The sequence below is a fragment of the Esox lucius genome, chromosome 19 (genome assembly GCF_011004845.1).
Source record: "Esox lucius isolate fEsoLuc1 chromosome 19, fEsoLuc1.pri, whole genome shotgun sequence".
NCBI classification, from domain to species: Eukaryota; Metazoa; Chordata; class Actinopteri; order Esociformes; family Esocidae; genus Esox; species Esox lucius.
This window is the reverse complement of record NC_047587.1, coordinates 11063693-11081383: the sequence shown is the minus strand read 5'-3', so window position 1 is coordinate 11081383 and position 17691 is coordinate 11063693. Positions and strand designations below refer to the sequence as shown.

Here is a 17691-nt window from a genome sequence, read left to right as displayed (position 1 = left end):
CATAGCTATCACACAGCTTCCATTGTGTTACATAGCGTCATATTGCCTCCACTGTGTTTCAAAGCCATCACACTGCCCCCACTGTGTTTCTTAGCCTTCACACTGCCTCCACTGTGTTTCATAGCCATCACACTGCCCCCACTGTGTTTCATAGCCTTCACACTGCCTCCACTGTGTTTCATAGCCATCACACAGCCTCCACTGTGTTTCATAGCCATCACACTGCCTCCACTGTTTCATAGCCATCACACAGCCTCCACTGTGTTTCATAGCCATCACACTGCCTCCACTGTTTCATAGCCATCACACTGCCCCCACTGTGTTTCATAGCCTTCACACTCCTCCTTCTCCGTACATTTTTCATCCCATCATTCTGGTAAAGGTTGATTTTAGTTTCAAATGTCCAAAGAATGCTGTTAAATAACTGGGCTGACTTTTTTTAATGTTTTTTTTGCTAAACTGGCCTTTTTATTCTTGAGGCTTATGAATGGTTTGCACCTTGTGAACCCAATGAATTTGCTCTTTGGAAGTCCTCTCTTAGACGTGGATAATGAAATACCTACATCATGGAGAGTGTTCTTCACTTGGCTGGATGTTGTGAAAGGGATTTTCCTTTACCTTGGAAAGGATGCACCACTTCTGATTGCCTTCCGTAGGTCATAACTGGACCTCCTCAAAGCCTCCAGGACCCCAGAGCAGAGGACCATGCTCTGGGCTTAGCACAGACAATACCATTAACCCAGAGCTTTTAGTGTGTGTGTGTGTGTGTGTATACAATATAGATAACTGTGTATTTGTTCAGCATCAGCTGAGTGTAGGTGAGAGGTCCCGAAAAATAGTGTGTTGACTGTAGTCTCATATCTGTCTGTGGTGATCTCTTTCTCTCTCAGGGGACAATGGCGATGTTGAACATTCTTATCCTTCTCAGTTCTATAGTTGCTCTGGGAGACTTCTCTGCTCTGGGCAACTCAAGTAAGAGGGAATCTACCTCACACTTCATTATTTAAAAATGTTTGAATTCATCAAATCTGTTTTCTGTTTAATAATTTTGTTGTGTTGTGTGTGTTTGTGTGTGTGTTGACTGAGTGACCTAGTATAAAACATTTTCATTATCCAAGGAGATTTGTAGATCAATTGATCTAGAATTGCTTCTAAAGTTCAACATGCCCTGTCCGATCCTTTTAGATCTAGTGGATGAACAGGAGGATTGGGGATGTGGTAGATCATATCCCTCTGGTTGGACCAGACACAACTCACATTGTTACATCTACGACAACACTGCGAGGACATGGTCCCAAGCTGAGGTATCATGTTCACCCTGAATCTGAATTGAAAGCAACCTGTCTTTTTGTTTTGAATTAGCATATTCAGTTCAGACAGGGGACCTGAGCTTTCTCCCCAGGGTGGCTGGGCGATCCCTTTGAGATAGGGTGAGAAGCTCGGTCACCCGGGAGGAGCTTGGAGTAGAGCCGCTGCTCCTCCACATCGAGAGGGGTCAGCTGAGGTGGCTTGGGCATCTGTTTCGGATGCCTCCGGGAACGCCTTCCTGGGAAGGTGTGCCGGTCCCGTCCCACCGAGAGGAGACCCCGGGGAAGACCTAGGACACGCTGGAGGGACTATGTCCCCCGGCTGGCCTGGGAACGCCTCGGTGTCCCCCCAGAAGAGCTGGAGGAAGTGTCTAGGGAGAGGGAAGTCTGGGCATCTCTGCTTAGACTGCTGCCCCCGCGACCCGGCCCCGGATAAGCGGAAGAAGATGGTATGGTATGGTATTCATGGTTGGGTTTGCAGTGTACTGTAACTCACCAAGACTTAAAATGTAGCTGGAGAAAAAAAGGGGGAGTTCTGGCCCTAAACTTGATTCTCCACCGAGATGTTTTTAAATGTATGGCAACGACTTGCACAAAGTACAAGGGACATGACACCAAACAGTCAAGCAATATATGAAGTTATATTGTGGAGTGTTAAATAGATAATGGACACCTGACAAAGTGGATGCTGACAGATATTATTAAGTCATAGGCATAGAAGCACTGATAATCATTTGAAAAAACAATTACACTATGTCATTTCATACAATAGACAAAGCATTTACAATGTTAGCCTTCAGAGTATTGAGAATATAAAAATTATTATATATATTATTTTTACTTGAAAAGCAATGGCACTTAAAAAACATTCCCCATGTGTGCGAAAATAAAGAAATCTGAGAATTAGACAAGAGAATAACCTAAATTATACAGTTAAGAAATCATAACAGTATGTTTTGATAGCTTTTATACCCTTTTAATTATCTATTTTTCAGGCACAACTGATACTTTTGCTGTACACTCAAGACATATGAAAGTACAATTAAAATATATTAATGAGGCAAAAGTACAGAATTCCAACTCTTATTTCTTATTTTTGAATTATTTTCCAACTAAGAAAAACAGCACAGTCAGAGTTCCATCCGAAATTTACTTACCTCATACACATTTTATTTTAATCTGACTTGAGTGTACCACAAACATAGCAATTTTGACTTTACATTCCCAATACATATGGAGGGCACTGTAATTTGTTCTGTGTCGCTCGTTTCTTCCACAAAGTTCTACATATCTGAAGGACATCTCTGGCTGGCTGGCTGACTGACTGACCGAATGAAAGAAATTGTTGTTTTGCCATGAAAGTAAGAAATCCATTCTTATGCAATGAAATGAAATAGCTTTGGTAGACTTGCTAGAAATTGCTCAATTCTTATGACTACTCCAGGAAGCCTATTACTGGCTAATACGCTATTAAAACGTGTAACAGTGGCAAATGGAATAGTAAGAAACGTTAGTCAGTTTAACTGTATCAATGTCATTCACAAATGGCCAATTAACTATTAAAACAGCCAGTGGCAAATAAGGATTTGTTCAGGATATACAGATGGATTTCAATGTTCCCCTACCACTTACACAATTGATCGACGTAATCAACCTATTATCAGGTCTTATTTGAATCAGGTGTGTGAGTGCTAGGGCAAAAGCAAAAACATGCACCCGGTACCGAGGACCAGGATTGGGAAACACTGCTTTAAAGTCTCTTCAGCTAGAAAGTTTGTGTCTTTTTAATTAAAATGTAAGCCTTTGAAACCAACATTTTCAGGAAGAACGACAACAGACAGATATCATCTGCAAGTCATATAGCCATTGCAGAGCACAGTGATTGTGATCTGTAATGTCATTGGCTTGTATATTATGTTTTATTTTTTAAGTAACTGATATGCATGCACAAGTAGACCTACAGTGCATTCAATATGTGTATGTTTTATGAACAAAGAATAACAGCATGGTCTGAGTTCCATCCCTCCATTTTATTTGTAAAATATCTCAGTGTTGCAGATTTATCCTTTGCTTTTGCCTTTGGAGTCTGTAGGCTTAATCCAAGATCATGGTCAGGGAGCTGTCTATGAAAGAAAAGCAAACAATCTGGATGTTAAAAGAGAAGGAGAACCCAATCACCATGCTAAGAATTTTGTTTTATTAGTTACAGACGCTAACGTTAGCTACCTAATACGGTGGAAACCTTACTGTAGTTAGGTTAGCAAACATTATACTCCATCTAAAAGAGTACTCCACCGGGCATGGCCAACATTGTCCTCTGTTACTCAAAAAGCCATATGCTACAGTTGCAATTATAAGTTTACATACATAGTCATCATTTCAACCCCTCTACATAGGCAAGTAAGCTACAGTAATACATTCATAATTTCTGCTCACTTGATCAAAAGAGGTAAAATTATTGAAAAGAGGAGATTTCACAGTGTTGTGACTGAAAACAGCTTCTGTCATCTGTTCACTACATTATTGGAGCATGAAATGTTAGCTTACTTGGATTCAATATAAGCTATGATGGGACCAGATTGGATCCCATTCACAAATAATGTTTTTGCGCCAAACATATCTTTTGAAATTAAGATCAACCTTTGTTTCATTAGACCATAACAGATTTTCCCATGTGCTTTTGGGAGACTTGATGTTTGTTTTTCCAAACTTCAGCCGGGCTTGGATGTTTTTCTTTGTAAGAAAAGGCTTCCGTCTTGCCACCCTACCCCATAGCCCATTCATATGAACAATACGGGAGATTGTTGTCACATGTAGCACACAGCCAGTACTTGCCAGAAATTTCTGCAGTTCCTTTAATGTTGCTGTAGGCCTCTTGGATGCATCCCTGACCAGTTTTCTTCTCATCTTTTCATCAATTTTGGAAGGATGTCCAGTTCTTGGTAATGTCTCTGTTATGCCATATTTTCTCCACTTGATGATGACTGTCTTTACTTTGTTCTTCACTGAAATCTTTCAACAATGATGCTTTGGAAGCTCTCTGCGGACCATGGCTTTTGCTCAGGAAAATGTCAGGAAAATCTTACTATCTGATTAATCAGAGTCCCTTTTACTCGCATTCTTTTCGCTACTGTCGATAGACTAACAAATCCCCCAAGCCAGATTCCCAGTGAAATGCTCTCAGACAGCAAGTGCAGTGAGTTTGCATTCTTTTTCTCTGAGAAAATCAATAATATCAGAAAGGTGATCAGCACATCCTCGAGTAGTGCTGGGGTCAGACAGATCCAACCACAACCTGAGAAAGTGGTTACTATGTCTGATTTTGAAGAAATTGATTGCAAAGTTTTGGAAGAAACTGTTCAACACCTTAAAACATCAACATGTGCCCTTGACGCACTTCCCACATCTTTTTTCAAAAGTGTGTTAAACTGTTTAGAAGTAGATCTCATAAAAGTGGTAAATGCCTCACTTCTCTCTGGAAGTTTCCCAAACTCCCTGAAAACTGGTGTTGTCAAACCCCTCCTGAAAAAGAGCAATCTGGATAAGACCATATTAAACAACTATAGACCGATCTCAAATCTTCCTTTCATAGGCAAGATCATTGAAAAAGTTGTCTTCAATCAGCTGAACAAATTCTTAAGCTCAAACGGATACTTTGACAATTTTCAATCTGGTTTCCGACCGCATCACAGCACAGAGACAGCGCTCATTAAGATAATAAACGATATTCGCTTAAATACTGACTCAGGCAAATTATCAGTGCTGATACTACTTGATCTAAGTGCTGCATTTGACACTGTCGATCACAACATACTTCTAGACAGGCTGGAAAACTGGGTGGGGCTCTCTGGGATAGTCCTAAAATGGTTCAGGTCATACTTAGAAGCAAGAGGGTATTATGTGAGTATAGGAGACCATAGGTCTGAGTGGACGTCCATGACATGCGGAGTTCCTCAAGGCTCAATTCTTGCGCCACTCCTATTCAACCTGTACATGCTCCCAATGAGCCAAATAATGAGAAAGAACCAAATCTCTTATCACAGCTATGCAGATGACACACAGATCTACTTAGCCCTATCGCCAAACGATTACAGCCCAATTGACTCCCTGCTCCAATGCATTGATGAAATAAATAGTTGGATGTGCCAAAACTTTCTTCAGTTAAACAAAGATAAAACTGAAGTTATTGCGTTTGGAAATAAAGATGAAGTTCTAAAGGTGAACGCGTACCTTCACTCTAAAGGTCAAACAACTAAAAATCAAGTCAGGAATCTCGGTGTGTCTCTAGAGTCAGACCTTAACTTCAGTAGTCATGTCAAAGCAATAACTAAATCAGCATACTATCATCTGAAAAATATTGCAAGAATTAGATGCTTTGTTTCTAGTCAAGACTTAGAAAAACTAGTGCATGCTTTCATCACCAGCAGGGTGGATTATTGTAATGGACTCCTCACTGGCCTTCCCAAAAAGACCATAAGACAGTTGCAGCTCGTACAGAACGCCGCGGCCAGGATTCTCAGCAGAACCAGAAAATATGATCATATCACACCAGTCCTCAGGTCTTTACACTGGCTGCCGGTTACATATAGGATCGATTTTAAAGTATTACTACTGGTATATAAATCGTTCAAAGGCCTAGGACCTCAATACATTGCAGATATGCTCAATGAATATAAACCCAAACGAACACTCAGATCATTAGGATCACATCAGCTAGAAATACCAAGGGTTCACTCTAAGCAAGGAGAGTCTGCTTTTAGCTATTATGCCAGTCGCAGCTGGAACCAGCTTCCAGAAGAGATCAGATGTGCTCCTACAGTAGTCACATTCAAATCCAGACTCAAAACACATCTATTTTACTTTGCATTTAATGAATGAGCACTGTGCCACTGTCCGTCCAACTGTTTTCACTGTCCTTTATTTTATTATATTTTTTATTCTAAACTGTATTTGACTTTATATTCTTAACGGTTTTAATTTTTCTTATTTCTTCACTGTTCTGTATTTGATTTTATATTCTTAATGGTTTTTATTCTTTCTTATTTCTGTAACAATACCTCTGTCAAATGGATATTTATGTAAAGCACTTTGAATGACCATTGTGTATGAAATGGGCTATATAAATAAAATTGCCTTGCCTTGCCTTGCCTTGCCTTTAAATGATGGCAGGTGTGTAATGACTTCTATTTAACATGAGTTTGAATGTGATTGGTTAATTCTGAACACAGCCACATCCCCAGTTATAAGAGGGTGTGCACACTTATGCAACCAGGTTATTGTAAGCTTTTTATTTTTAATTTTCCCCCTTGAAGATTTTAGTTTGTTTTTCAATTGAATTGTTCACATTATAGGTCACATTAAAAGAGGAAAAAGTTCTGACATGATTTATCTTTATCTCATTCTTTTACATAAAAAAACCTGGCATTTTAACAGGGGTGTGTAGACTTTTTACATCCACTGTAGATCTGCAAAAGAAAGGTCTCAAGTCATGCTCTACACACAGGCATCCTAGTTTCTGTAGCTATATGTATGACGGTCAGATGTTTTTTTGCAGCTGAGGGCCTAGCTCCAATAGTTACAGTTCGCCACTGCGGAATACCATTGCCATGAAGGGGTGTGCCTGGGCGATTAGGTAGGTGTCAAAATTGACGTACACATATTTACATTTATATCATTTTGCAGCCGCTTCTAACAATTAAGTGCATCCCTCTTAAGGTGTCTTGGAAAACCAACATCTGACAACCAGAATAGGTACACTTTCCTTCATCGAAGCCACTAGTTGGCAAAGTCAGCAGCAGAGAAATCAAAGTGCATTTTTTTTTTCAGGGGGTGGGGCACATGAATGGCCAGACCCAGGGCTTCTCAGCAGAACATTGCTCAGAGCATCATGCTCCCTCCACGGCTTGTCGTCTTCCCATATACAGCAGGGTGCGATGCACTGTTTTGTAACACACTCCTCCCATAACCATCAGTAAAATGTTTCCCTTGCACAATGATGAGCCTTGGATGCCCAAAACCCTGTTGCCGGTTTGTGGTTTTTCCCTCTTCGCACCACTGTTGGGAGGTACTCACCACTGCTGACCTGTAACACCCCACAAGCCTTGCCATTTCAGAGATCTGACAGTCATCTGGCCATTACAATTTGGCCCTTGTCAAAGTCACTCAGGTCTTTACTCCTGCCCATTTCTCCTACATCCGACCCACTGACAATGAGAACACATTGTTCGCTTACCATCTAATCTAACCAGACCTTGTCAGATGATAAATGTTATTTGCTTCACCTGTGAGAAGTAAATGTTTTAACTCATCAGTGTAATACATGTCTATTCTCCCTATGCATCCTGTATCTGATCTGGGCCACAGATTATCACTTCTCAGGCTAGATACCTAGAAAAATGCCATTCTTGAATTACTCTTCGCGACCAAATTGTATAATCTATAAGGCTTTTTTAAACATCCATGTCCCCAATGGCTAGTTCCAGGCCTCTACCACCATCAACTGGGGTCCCTCAATTGCACAATAACAAGAAACCAGGCAAGCCTAGTTCAGCAGGCCTGTAATAGAAAGCATAGCCCTCTCAAGATTCAAACCCAGGTCTCCCACATGGAAGGCTGTGTCGTTAACCACTACAACAAAGAGCTGTATATTTGAGAGGCGTCAGTTTAGCCTCATGTCTACCCTGAACAAATCCTTTTTTGCCACTGGCCGTTTTAACAGCTAATTGACGAGAAAATACGAGAGAATCGTGTAATCAACCAGAAATAGTCACAATATTGTATAAACATAAACAGTTTTATTGCGGCCCACAAATAAAATTATTAAATGTAGTTTCTCTCAATAGATTCGAACTTAGGTCATCCACTTGAGAGGTACTGTCTTTAACCACCACATTGCATGTTTCAGCAGTCGCTAGACACCATTGAGCATTGTGTCAAACTGTGTGTGGGATGCACATCCAGGGAACGAAGATCCCGTTCCACTACATCCCAAAGATGCTCCATTGGGTTGAGATCTGGTGACTGTGGGGGCCATTTCAGTACAGTGAACTTATTGTAATGTTCAAGAAACCAATTTGAAATGATTCAAGCTTTGTGACATGGTGCATTATCCTGCTGGAAGTAGCCATCAGAGGATGGGTACATCAATCAATCAAATTTATTTATAAAGCCCTTTTTACAGCAGTTGTCACAAAATGCTTTACAGAGACACCCGGCCTTAAACCCCAAGGAGCAAACAACATGGTGGTCATTAAGGGATGTACATGGTCAGAAACAATGCTCAGGTAGGCTGTGGCATTTAAACGATGCCCAATTGGCACTAAGGGGCCTAAAGTGTGCTAAGAAAACATCCCCCACACCATTACACCACCACCACCAGCCTGCACAGTGGTAACAATGCATGATGGATCCATGTTCTCATTCTGTTTACCCCAAATTCTGACTCTACCATCTGAATGTCTCAACAGAAATCGAGACTCATCAGACCAGGCAACATTCTTCCATTCTTCAACTGTCAAATTTTGGTGAGCTTATGCAGATTGTAGCCGCTTTTTCCTATTTGTAGTGGAGATGAGCAGTACCCGGGGGGGTCCTCTGCTGTTGTAGCCCATCCGCCTCAAGGTTGTGAGTGTTGTGGCTTCACAAATGCTTTGCTGCATACCTCGGTTGTAACGAGTGGTTATTTCAGTCAAAGTTGCTCTTCTATCAGCTTGAATAAGTCGGCCCATTCTCCTCTGACCTCTAGCATCAACAAGGCATTTTCGCCCACAGGACTGCTGCATACTGGATGTTTTTTCCTTTTCACACCATTCTTTGTAAACCCTAGAAATGGTTGTGCCTGAAAATAATAGTAACTGAGCAGATTGTGAAATACTCAGACCGGCCCGTCTGGCACCAACAACCATGCCACGCTTAAAATTGCTTAAATCACCTTTCTTTCCCATTCTGACATTCAGTTTGGAGTTCAGGAGATTGTCTTGACCAGGACCACACCCCTAAATGCATTGAAGCAACTGCCATGTGATTGGTTGATAAGATAATTGCGTTCATGAGAAATTGAACAGATGTTCCTAATGTTTTAGGTTTCTCCTTGCCCAAACATACCTAATATAGCTCATCTAGGACTAGATAATGGGCTGATTATTTTAATCAGGTGTGACAGAAGAGGGAGAGACCTCCAGGAACAGGGTTGGAAAACACTGGCCTAAAGGCCTCTACTCTGCCAGGTCCTGACTATGGCCCCAGATCAGCGTAAAGATGGCTAGATGCATAGCCAGGATCTGACTGGTATTGGGTTTACACAACATATTTGGAAGTGTAGCAACATTCACTTAGAATTTTGTATACTCTTGGTAAAACCACAACCTGTTGATGTTTAGCAAGTTGTCTTAACTAAGGTTATCAACATATTGCAGAACTTGTGTGTTGTAATGTATTTGCTACTAATGGTTGGTCATAAGACCATGTTGCTCTTTGTTTGGTGAAGTAAATACAAGTACAAGTCTTTAAAGGGCCAGGTATACCAGGAGGACTCAGTATACCAGGTGGACTAAGTATTCTTGGTGGGTCATTAGGGTTCAGTGACTCTAAATGTACATTTTGTTAAAGATGTTGTTAAACATTTAGTTAAATTATACTACAACCCTCAGTAACATGATTATACATACAGTAGGTGTGCTCAAAAGTTTGCATACCCTTGGAAAATTGATAATATACACTGAACAATATTATAAACGCAACACTTGTATTTGCCCCCATTTATCATGAGCTGAACTCAAAGATCTAAGACTTTCTCTATGTACACAAAAGGCCCATTTCTCTCAAAATTGTTCACAAATCTGTCTAAATCTATGTTACTGAGCATTTCTCCTTGCACATTCAACTGTAGGTCATAACAGAATGGCAAAATCAAAAAACAAAACTTGGCAACAAATAAAAAAATTAACTGACCCCTGTTCAAAAGTCTGCATACCCTTAGTTCTTAATGCTGTGTATTACCCCCTTTAGCATCAATGACAGTGTGCATTCATTTGTAATAGTTGTCTATTCTTGCATGTGGTACAGCTGCCCATTCATCTTGGCAAAATGCCTCCAGGTCATGCCGTCTTTAGTCGTCTTGCATGAACCGCACATTTGAGATCTCCCCAGAGTGGTCAGATGATATTACGCTCAGGAGAATGTGATGGCCAATCCAGAACCTTCACCTTTTTCTGCTGTAACCACTGGAGGGTCAACTTGACCTTGTGCTTAGGGTTACTGTCATGTTAGAGTGCAGAAGAACGCAAATTGTCTGACAGTATTTTCTGATAACATGCTGCTTTTTCATCTTGCCATCAATTTTCACAAGATTCCTCGTGTCTTTAGGGCTTACACCCCCCCAAAACATCAGTGAGCCACCACCATGCTTCACAGTGGGGATGGTATTCTGCTCACTGTAGGCCTTGTTGACTTCTCTCAAAACATAGCACTTACAGTCATGACCATAAGGCTCTATTTTCGTCCCATTTCTCCAAATTACTGTGCCAGAAGCTGTGAAGCCTGTCAATGTGTTGTCAGACTTATTGTAGCCTGGCTTTTTGTTGTATTGTAGACAACTTTCTGGCAACTGGACCATGTAGCTCATTTTTGTTCAAGTATCGTCATATTGTGCTCCTTGATACAACCACACCGTCTTTTTCCAGAGCAGCCTGTATTTCTCTTGAAGTTACCTGTGTTTTTTTTTTGTATCCCGAACAATTCTTCTGGTAGTTTTGGCTGAAATCTAACTTGGTATTTGGAAGGCTTCGGACATCTTTTTATATCCTTTTCCAGCTTTATAAAGTCCCATTACCTTGTTATGCAGATCTTTTGACAGTTCTTTTCTGCTCCTTATGGCTCAGTATCTAGCCTGCTCAGTTTATCCACTTGAGAGCTAAAAAACTCATTGACTATTTACACACAGACACTGAAATTTGAAAAGCCACAGACGTGGTTAACTCACCTTTAATTGCCATTTTCACCTCTGTGTGTCACCTTGTGTGTCTCTAACAAGGCCAAACATTCAAGGGTATGTAAACTTTTGATCAGGGCCATTTCTGTGATATCTGTTATCATTATGATTTTAAAAAGGAGCCAAACTACTATGTGATAATAAATGGTTTCTTATGATCACTATCTTTAAATACATTTTACAAAAATGTAATAATGAGTCAGGGTTCCCACTCTAGTCAATTGTCAAATTCCATGACTTTTCCAAGTGTCAATGACTACAAAGCTGAATTTCCATGACCTATAGTGAACAGAAAAACAAGCAGCATTTGTGCAGAACAATGAGCAGACAAAAACCAGTCCACAGTATTTTAAACTCATCAATTTGCAAGCAAAATTTACTAGATCACAGATATTTTCAGTAGAAAACGAAGTTTTCACTGTTTAAATATACACCAATCAGCCATAACATTATGACCACTGACAGGTGAAGTAAATTACACTGATAATCTCATTATCATGGCACATGTCAGTGGGTGGGATATATTAAGCAGGTGAACATTCTTTCCTCAAAGTGGATGTATTAGAAGCAGGAAAAATGGGACAAAAAGGGCCAAATTGTGAGTGCTAGACGACTGGGTCAGAGCATCTCCAAAACAGCCCTTCTGGTGTGTTCCCGGTTTACAATGGTCAGTACCTTTCAAAAGTGGTCCAAGGAAGGATAACCGGTGAACTGGCGACAGGGTCATGTGCGGCCAAGGCTCATCGATGCACGTGGGGAGAGAAGGCTGGCCAGTATGGCAGTATGCGTGGCTGCAAAGTGCTCCCTCTCCCATATTTGATAGGTCAATAGTACTTTTATAAAATGTACATTAAATTTTTCTGTTATCTACTTTTAAAACCCAGTTTTTTAAGTCATCATTATGTAGCCATGAGACATATTTTCTAAATCAATGCCAAAATGTCACAATTTCTGCCAGGGTATGCAAACGTATGAGCACAACTGTATAAAAAAAGCAAGCCTGAGAAGATGAGTCTTTCAGAAGTAAAGATGTGGAGGGGTTCACCACTCCGTGAAAGACTGCGCAGTCAAACAGTGCAACAATTCACATATAACATTTCAGAACATAAAATTGCAAAGTGTTTAGGAATCTCATAATCTACATTACGTAGTATCATTAAAGATTCAGAGAATCCAGAGAAACCTCTGTTCCGCAAGGGACCAGGCCGAAAACCAATATTGAATGGCTTTGATCTTCAGGCCCTCAGGCAGCACTGCATTAAAAACAGACACGATGCTGTAGTGGAAATCACTGAATGGGCTCAGGAACACTTCTGAAAACCATTGTCTGTGAACACGTCGCTGCTTCCACAAATGTTATAACCATGCAAAAAAAGGACCATATATAAACAAGATCCAGTAACAATGCCATTTAAGATGGACTGATGTGAAGTGGACAACTGTCCTGTAGCCTAACAAAACAAACATTTTTATTCTTTGTGGGACTCATGGACGCCACGTCCTCCAGACTAAAGAGGAGAGGGACCATCCAGCTTGTTATCAGTGCACAGTTCAAAAGCCTGCATCAATGATGATATGGGGGTGCATTAGTGCACACGGCATGGGTGACTTGCACATATATACACAGGTTTTGGAGCAACATATGCTGCCATTCAGACTACATAAGTTTTAGGGAAAGCCTTGCTTATTTCAGCAAGATAAATGCCAAACCACATTCTGCATGTATTATAACAGCATGGCTCTGTAGTAAAAGACGCAGGGTGCTAAACTGGCCTGCTTGCAATCCAGACCTGTCATCCATTGAAAACATTCGGCGCATTATGAAACAAAAAAACGACAAAAGAGACTCAGAGCTGTTGAGTAGCTGAAATCCTGAGACAAATCAGGAAAACATTTCAACACAACAGCAATTGTTCTCAGTTCCCAAACGCTTACAGATTGATATTAAAAGGAGATGCAACGCACTAAACACGCCTTTGACCCAACTTTTTTTAAATGTGTTGCTGGCAAAGGCTCTGTGAAGAGATGGGGAGAGCCTACATAGATGCCAAATAAGGACTAGGGGAGGGGATGTAAAGTATAGGTCATGTGTTGATGATAGACCAATCATTGATCAATTATGTAAAATGTGTACCTCCTTTATAAACATCATGAATAATAAACATTATAAAAGGGCTTGAGAGTCCAGTAACAAGAGTTCGATCGAACACCAGAGAAGAGCTGATCTGACTCTTGGCTACTGGATCTTCTGACTGAATGCTGACTGAATCCCTTGAATAAAGTTGGGAACTTGTAGGTAGGAGCTCCGTCCCACTCTTGGTCTGTGTGTGTGTGTGTGTGTCTGTCAGTCAAATGTTTGATCATAATTCCTCTGCCTCTGAGACTCAGCCCTGCTTGCGTATTGATAGTAGCCAGTGAGACTAACAAATCAAAACTTAGACCTTGAAAAATTAACCCACCCCTCCCACTCTGAACCACTGGCACTCCATGATGAAGTATTATTTCCTGTGGAGAGAAGGATAAGCATACAGAGGGTTGTTTAATTGAAGTGTAATGGAGTAGATCATTGGAAATGATGGAAATGTGAAACACAATAGAATGGCCCAAAAGGCTCAGTTTTCGGGAGGTTGAAGGGTCAAGTAAATTGGGGGATTGAAACTCAATTCAAATATGGGGGGGAGACCACAGTTTGGAGCTCTATGTGTGGGTTGCTTCCGGGATATGGGGATGGAAACGGTCTGCATCCTGGAACAGAGAAAAAATGGCTTGGGAATACGGCTGGGAAAGACCCACACCTTGGAGAGCACCAGACAGTAGTCTAAACCGACTAAAAGGGGTCCTAATGACTAATTAGCGCCAGCAAAAGTACCATAGGGGCAACATTCAGTACCTCAGGCTCGGTGAGTGAACCGGTTCTAAATTAGCACGGCTACTAATATTGTTGAGCTACAGGAACCGCAACATAAAAGGTTTGTCTGTCGGAAGATCGACCGATAGGGCCATTGCAGACTGGACACGTGTCATAAGCCAGGGTGGAAGTTAACTGACCTTGCGGTGGCTCACGTTACACCTTACGCTACATTCCAGTGCCTGTTAAAATGAGTTCGGTGTAATCCCTCCAAAGACGTCAAATCTAAATGAAAGGATCCTAGGGCAAATGTGAAACTGCAGTCTCATAACTGTCTGTGGTGATCTCTTTCTCTCTCTCTCTCTCAGGAGACAATGGCAATGTTGAACATTCTTATCCTTCTCAGTTCTGTAGTTGCTCTGGGCAACACAAGTAAGAGGGAATCTACCACACTTTATTATTAATTAATTTGTTAATTCATAACTGAGGTGTGTGTGTGTGTGTTGACTGAGTGACCTTGTATAAAGTTGTTTTCATAATCTAAGGAGATTTGTAGATCAGTTAATCTAGAATTGCCTTTAAAGTCCAACATGCCTTGAGTCTGATCCTTTTAGATGGAGTGGAGGAGCAGGAGGATTGGGGATGTGGTAGATCATGTCCCTCTGGTTGGACTGAATACAACTCATATTGTTACATCTACAACAGCACTGCGAGGACATGGTCCCAAGCTGAGGTATCATGTTCACCCTGAATCTGAATTGAAAACGAACTGTTTCTTTGTTCTGAATTAGCATAGCCAATTCAGATAGGAAACCTGAGTGGTCATTGACCAGTGACGCATCAGCTGACGTCAGGAATTGCTCCAATCACAATACCAGATTTCAGACTGTTTAATCATCAGGTTACCCACTCAGTTCTAATGTGACTGGTCTCACTAGCATGCAGGTGCAAATCCACCCATCACCCCTGTCTCTACCTGTTTGGTTCTGTGTTTCCTTCTGTGGGGGAGGGGGGGGGGGGGGTTCAACTAATGTGGCATTTTCTTTCTGAATTATCTTTTTATAACAATCACCACATGCCTGGTTTTATATACGGAGACACATCTATGAATGTTCTATAAGCCTGGAATATAAATCTCATTACATTCTAGATTATGTTATTATCTAGAGTGGACTACTAACTAATACTTACATTACATAATGCCTCTGTCCTTGTGTACCTCTTGCTCCAGCAATACTGTCTGTCCCTTGGAGGAAACCTGGTGTCTATTCACAACGCTGGTGAGAATGAGGCTGTGAAGGATGTGGTGTTTAGAGCAACTAATTCTAACCCCGCAATCTGGATTGGTGGATCGGATCTTTATGAGGTAAAGCAAGGAAAGTTAATTCCTGTTCTTTTCCCAATACTCACAGATGAATTGGACATTTACCCTTGAATTTATGTCACTAGTGATCTCCAATGAAGAAGTCAGATGATATAAATGAACTGAAAATAATGTCAACTACACTATCCATTTACACATGTAATAATGATAATAACTTGGTATTTCTATGACACTGAGAACTTATTTATTTCCCACAGACCAAGGTGTGGTTCTGGAGTGACGGAACCACATTTGATTACAGTAACTGGTCGAGTGGAGAACCCAATAATGGTCGTGGAGGCATAGAGCATTGCGGTCAAACAAATTATAAAGGTATAGTAAGCCCACTATCATCTCACAGTTGTGTGTACATCTCAGATGTCCTGGGAATAACTATTTTATCTGTTTCTCAAGGAGCTGGATACTGGAACGATAGAACCTGTGAATCACGCTTGCCTTGTGTGTGCAAACTCAGACACCATTAAATCCTGCAAAACATCAACAAATGCAACTCAACTGTGTCAATTATGAGCACTTTATGGTGAAGTCTTAATCATTTTTTTAGTTGATTACTTGCTATAAAAGCAACATTACAAAATGTTGACTAATGGTTTTGAGGTTTGGTGTTAATAAAACAAGTGTTAAAGTATTTCACCAAAATGTCTATTTAACATGTAGTTCTGTGTTTTTCCACTTGATTTTCTTTGCCTATTACTATGTCAGATATAGACATGATATAGACAATGGCATTGGCATTATTGACTAATGCAGGGTTTTTCCTGGCTCAGAATGGGCCTTTGGGGGATGACTACGCATGACAGTAAGCATGATTGGTCCGCATAGAGTAAAGGCTATGAGTTACCTTATGAGTGAAATCTATGCATTTTCTTGTTATTTCTGACCATTTGATAAACAAAAATGTCTATCATGCTTGAATAAATAAAACCCCATTAACAAAACTGGTTACAAATTATAATTTTATTGCAACATTGGTAGGGGGGAGGGGAGTGAATTTGAGGGACAGAAGTGAGGGATTGGGAGAGGCAATCAGTTGCAGAGGTCACATCCTGCTTCAGTGCATTCCACCCTCCTCTTTTTATTAACTAAATAAAAGGATCTGACAAGACCATGGTAGTCTATAGGACTGGACGATATGACCTCACATCTAAATCACGATTAATTTAACATTTTACCTCGATTACCATTAATGAACGATTTAGATTTTTTTGCTTTGTTTTGTAATCTGATGTTTACATTGTAGCATTGTAATTTCAAGCCCAATGTAACATTAAGAAAGGTTCTATATAAAAAAAAAATGTTGCTGTTGTCACAGTATTTATTTAATGTGCTGAAGTAAAATTGTATTTATATAGCACATTTTTAAACACATGAAACAAAGTGTTTAACAAGAACATCAGCACAGCAAAGATGATTAGAAGATTAGGGCTGATTTTAAGTTTTTACTCTTAACCTATAAATCAATACATGGACTTGCTCCTACTTACCTTGCTGAAATGATCCAGCCATACATACCTACACGCAACCTAAGATCGCAAAATGCAGGCCTTTTAATTGTCCCTAGAATTTCTAAACAAACACTTGGCGGCAGGGCCTTTTCTCATAGAGCTCCACTCCTGTGGAATGATTGCATTTCTAACCTAATTAAGGTTAGAAATGCAAACTCAGTGCAAACTTTCAAGTGTCTACTAAAAACTAATCTTTACAGCACGGTTTATAATTAGGTGTAGCCTGGCCCAGGGGCGTGAAGGTGACCAGTAGGCTTGATACTGTCCACCCTTGCTGTCTTGCCAGGTGGGCTCTCGTCGCCACTGGGATGCCCTTCCTCCAAAGCCTTTCGGGGGAAGAGACACTGGCTTGTTGTCTCTCTGTTGCGCACTTGTGCAATTGGCCTGTACGCTGCTGGCAATACTCGGCCCTCTTTCAGGGGGGTTGCGGTTGGTGGGTGTCCCTTTGGTTGATGCCTGGCAATGTAGGTGGATTGATTTCCTGCCTGTTGGGCCCTGTCCGGGGCCTCCCCCGGGTAGTGCCACAGTGTCGCCGGACCCCCCCTGTCTCAGTTCCAAGGTGTTAAGCTGCTATATTATTGTGCTGGGGGATATGAGGAATGCACTTTCTAACTTTTCTCAGTCTCCTCCAGTTTAACATTTTAGGAGGAGATGAGGTC

General features: G+C 40.9%; 1 protein-coding gene across 3 annotated transcripts; it reads left to right on the top strand.

Moving 5' to 3' along the window:
• The first annotated feature begins 851 nt into the window (after positions 1 to 851).
• LOC105007351 (ladderlectin-like) lies at positions 852 to 16449 on the top strand. 3 transcript variants are annotated; one of them, XM_020056549.2, is made up of 6 exons: positions 13505 to 13591; positions 14512 to 14575; positions 14758 to 14876; positions 15375 to 15509; positions 15725 to 15839; positions 15921 to 16449. In XM_020056549.2, exons 2-6 carry the CDS (start codon positions 14518 to 14520, stop codon positions 15989 to 15991), a joined length of 498 nt encoding a protein of 165 aa, XP_019912108.1. In that variant the 5' UTR covers positions 13505 to 13591; positions 14512 to 14517; the 3' UTR covers positions 15992 to 16449. The 3 variants fall into 3 exon arrangements, with proteins under 3 accessions (XP_028971108.1, XP_019912108.1, XP_019912109.1); XM_020056550.2 differs by having other exon boundaries at positions 13510 to 13587; XM_029115275.2 differs by lacking the exons at positions 13505 to 13591; positions 14512 to 14575; positions 14758 to 14876 and adding exons at positions 852 to 972; positions 1186 to 1304.
• The last annotated feature ends 1242 nt before the right edge of the window (positions 16450 to 17691 follow it).

Coding starts and splice junctions, on each gene's coding strand:
- LOC105007351 (XM_029115275.2), top strand. CDS start 897: ATGGCGATGTTGAACATTCTTATCCTTCTCAGTTCTATAGTTGCTCTG. Junction 1,305..15,374: donor GGACATGGTCCCAAGCTGAG/GTATCATGTTCA, acceptor CTCTTGCTCCAG/CAATACTGTCTGTCCCTTGG. Junction 15,510..15,724: donor GTGGATCGGATCTTTATGAG/GTAAAGCAAGGA, acceptor TATTTCCCACAG/ACCAAGGTGTGGTTCTGGAG.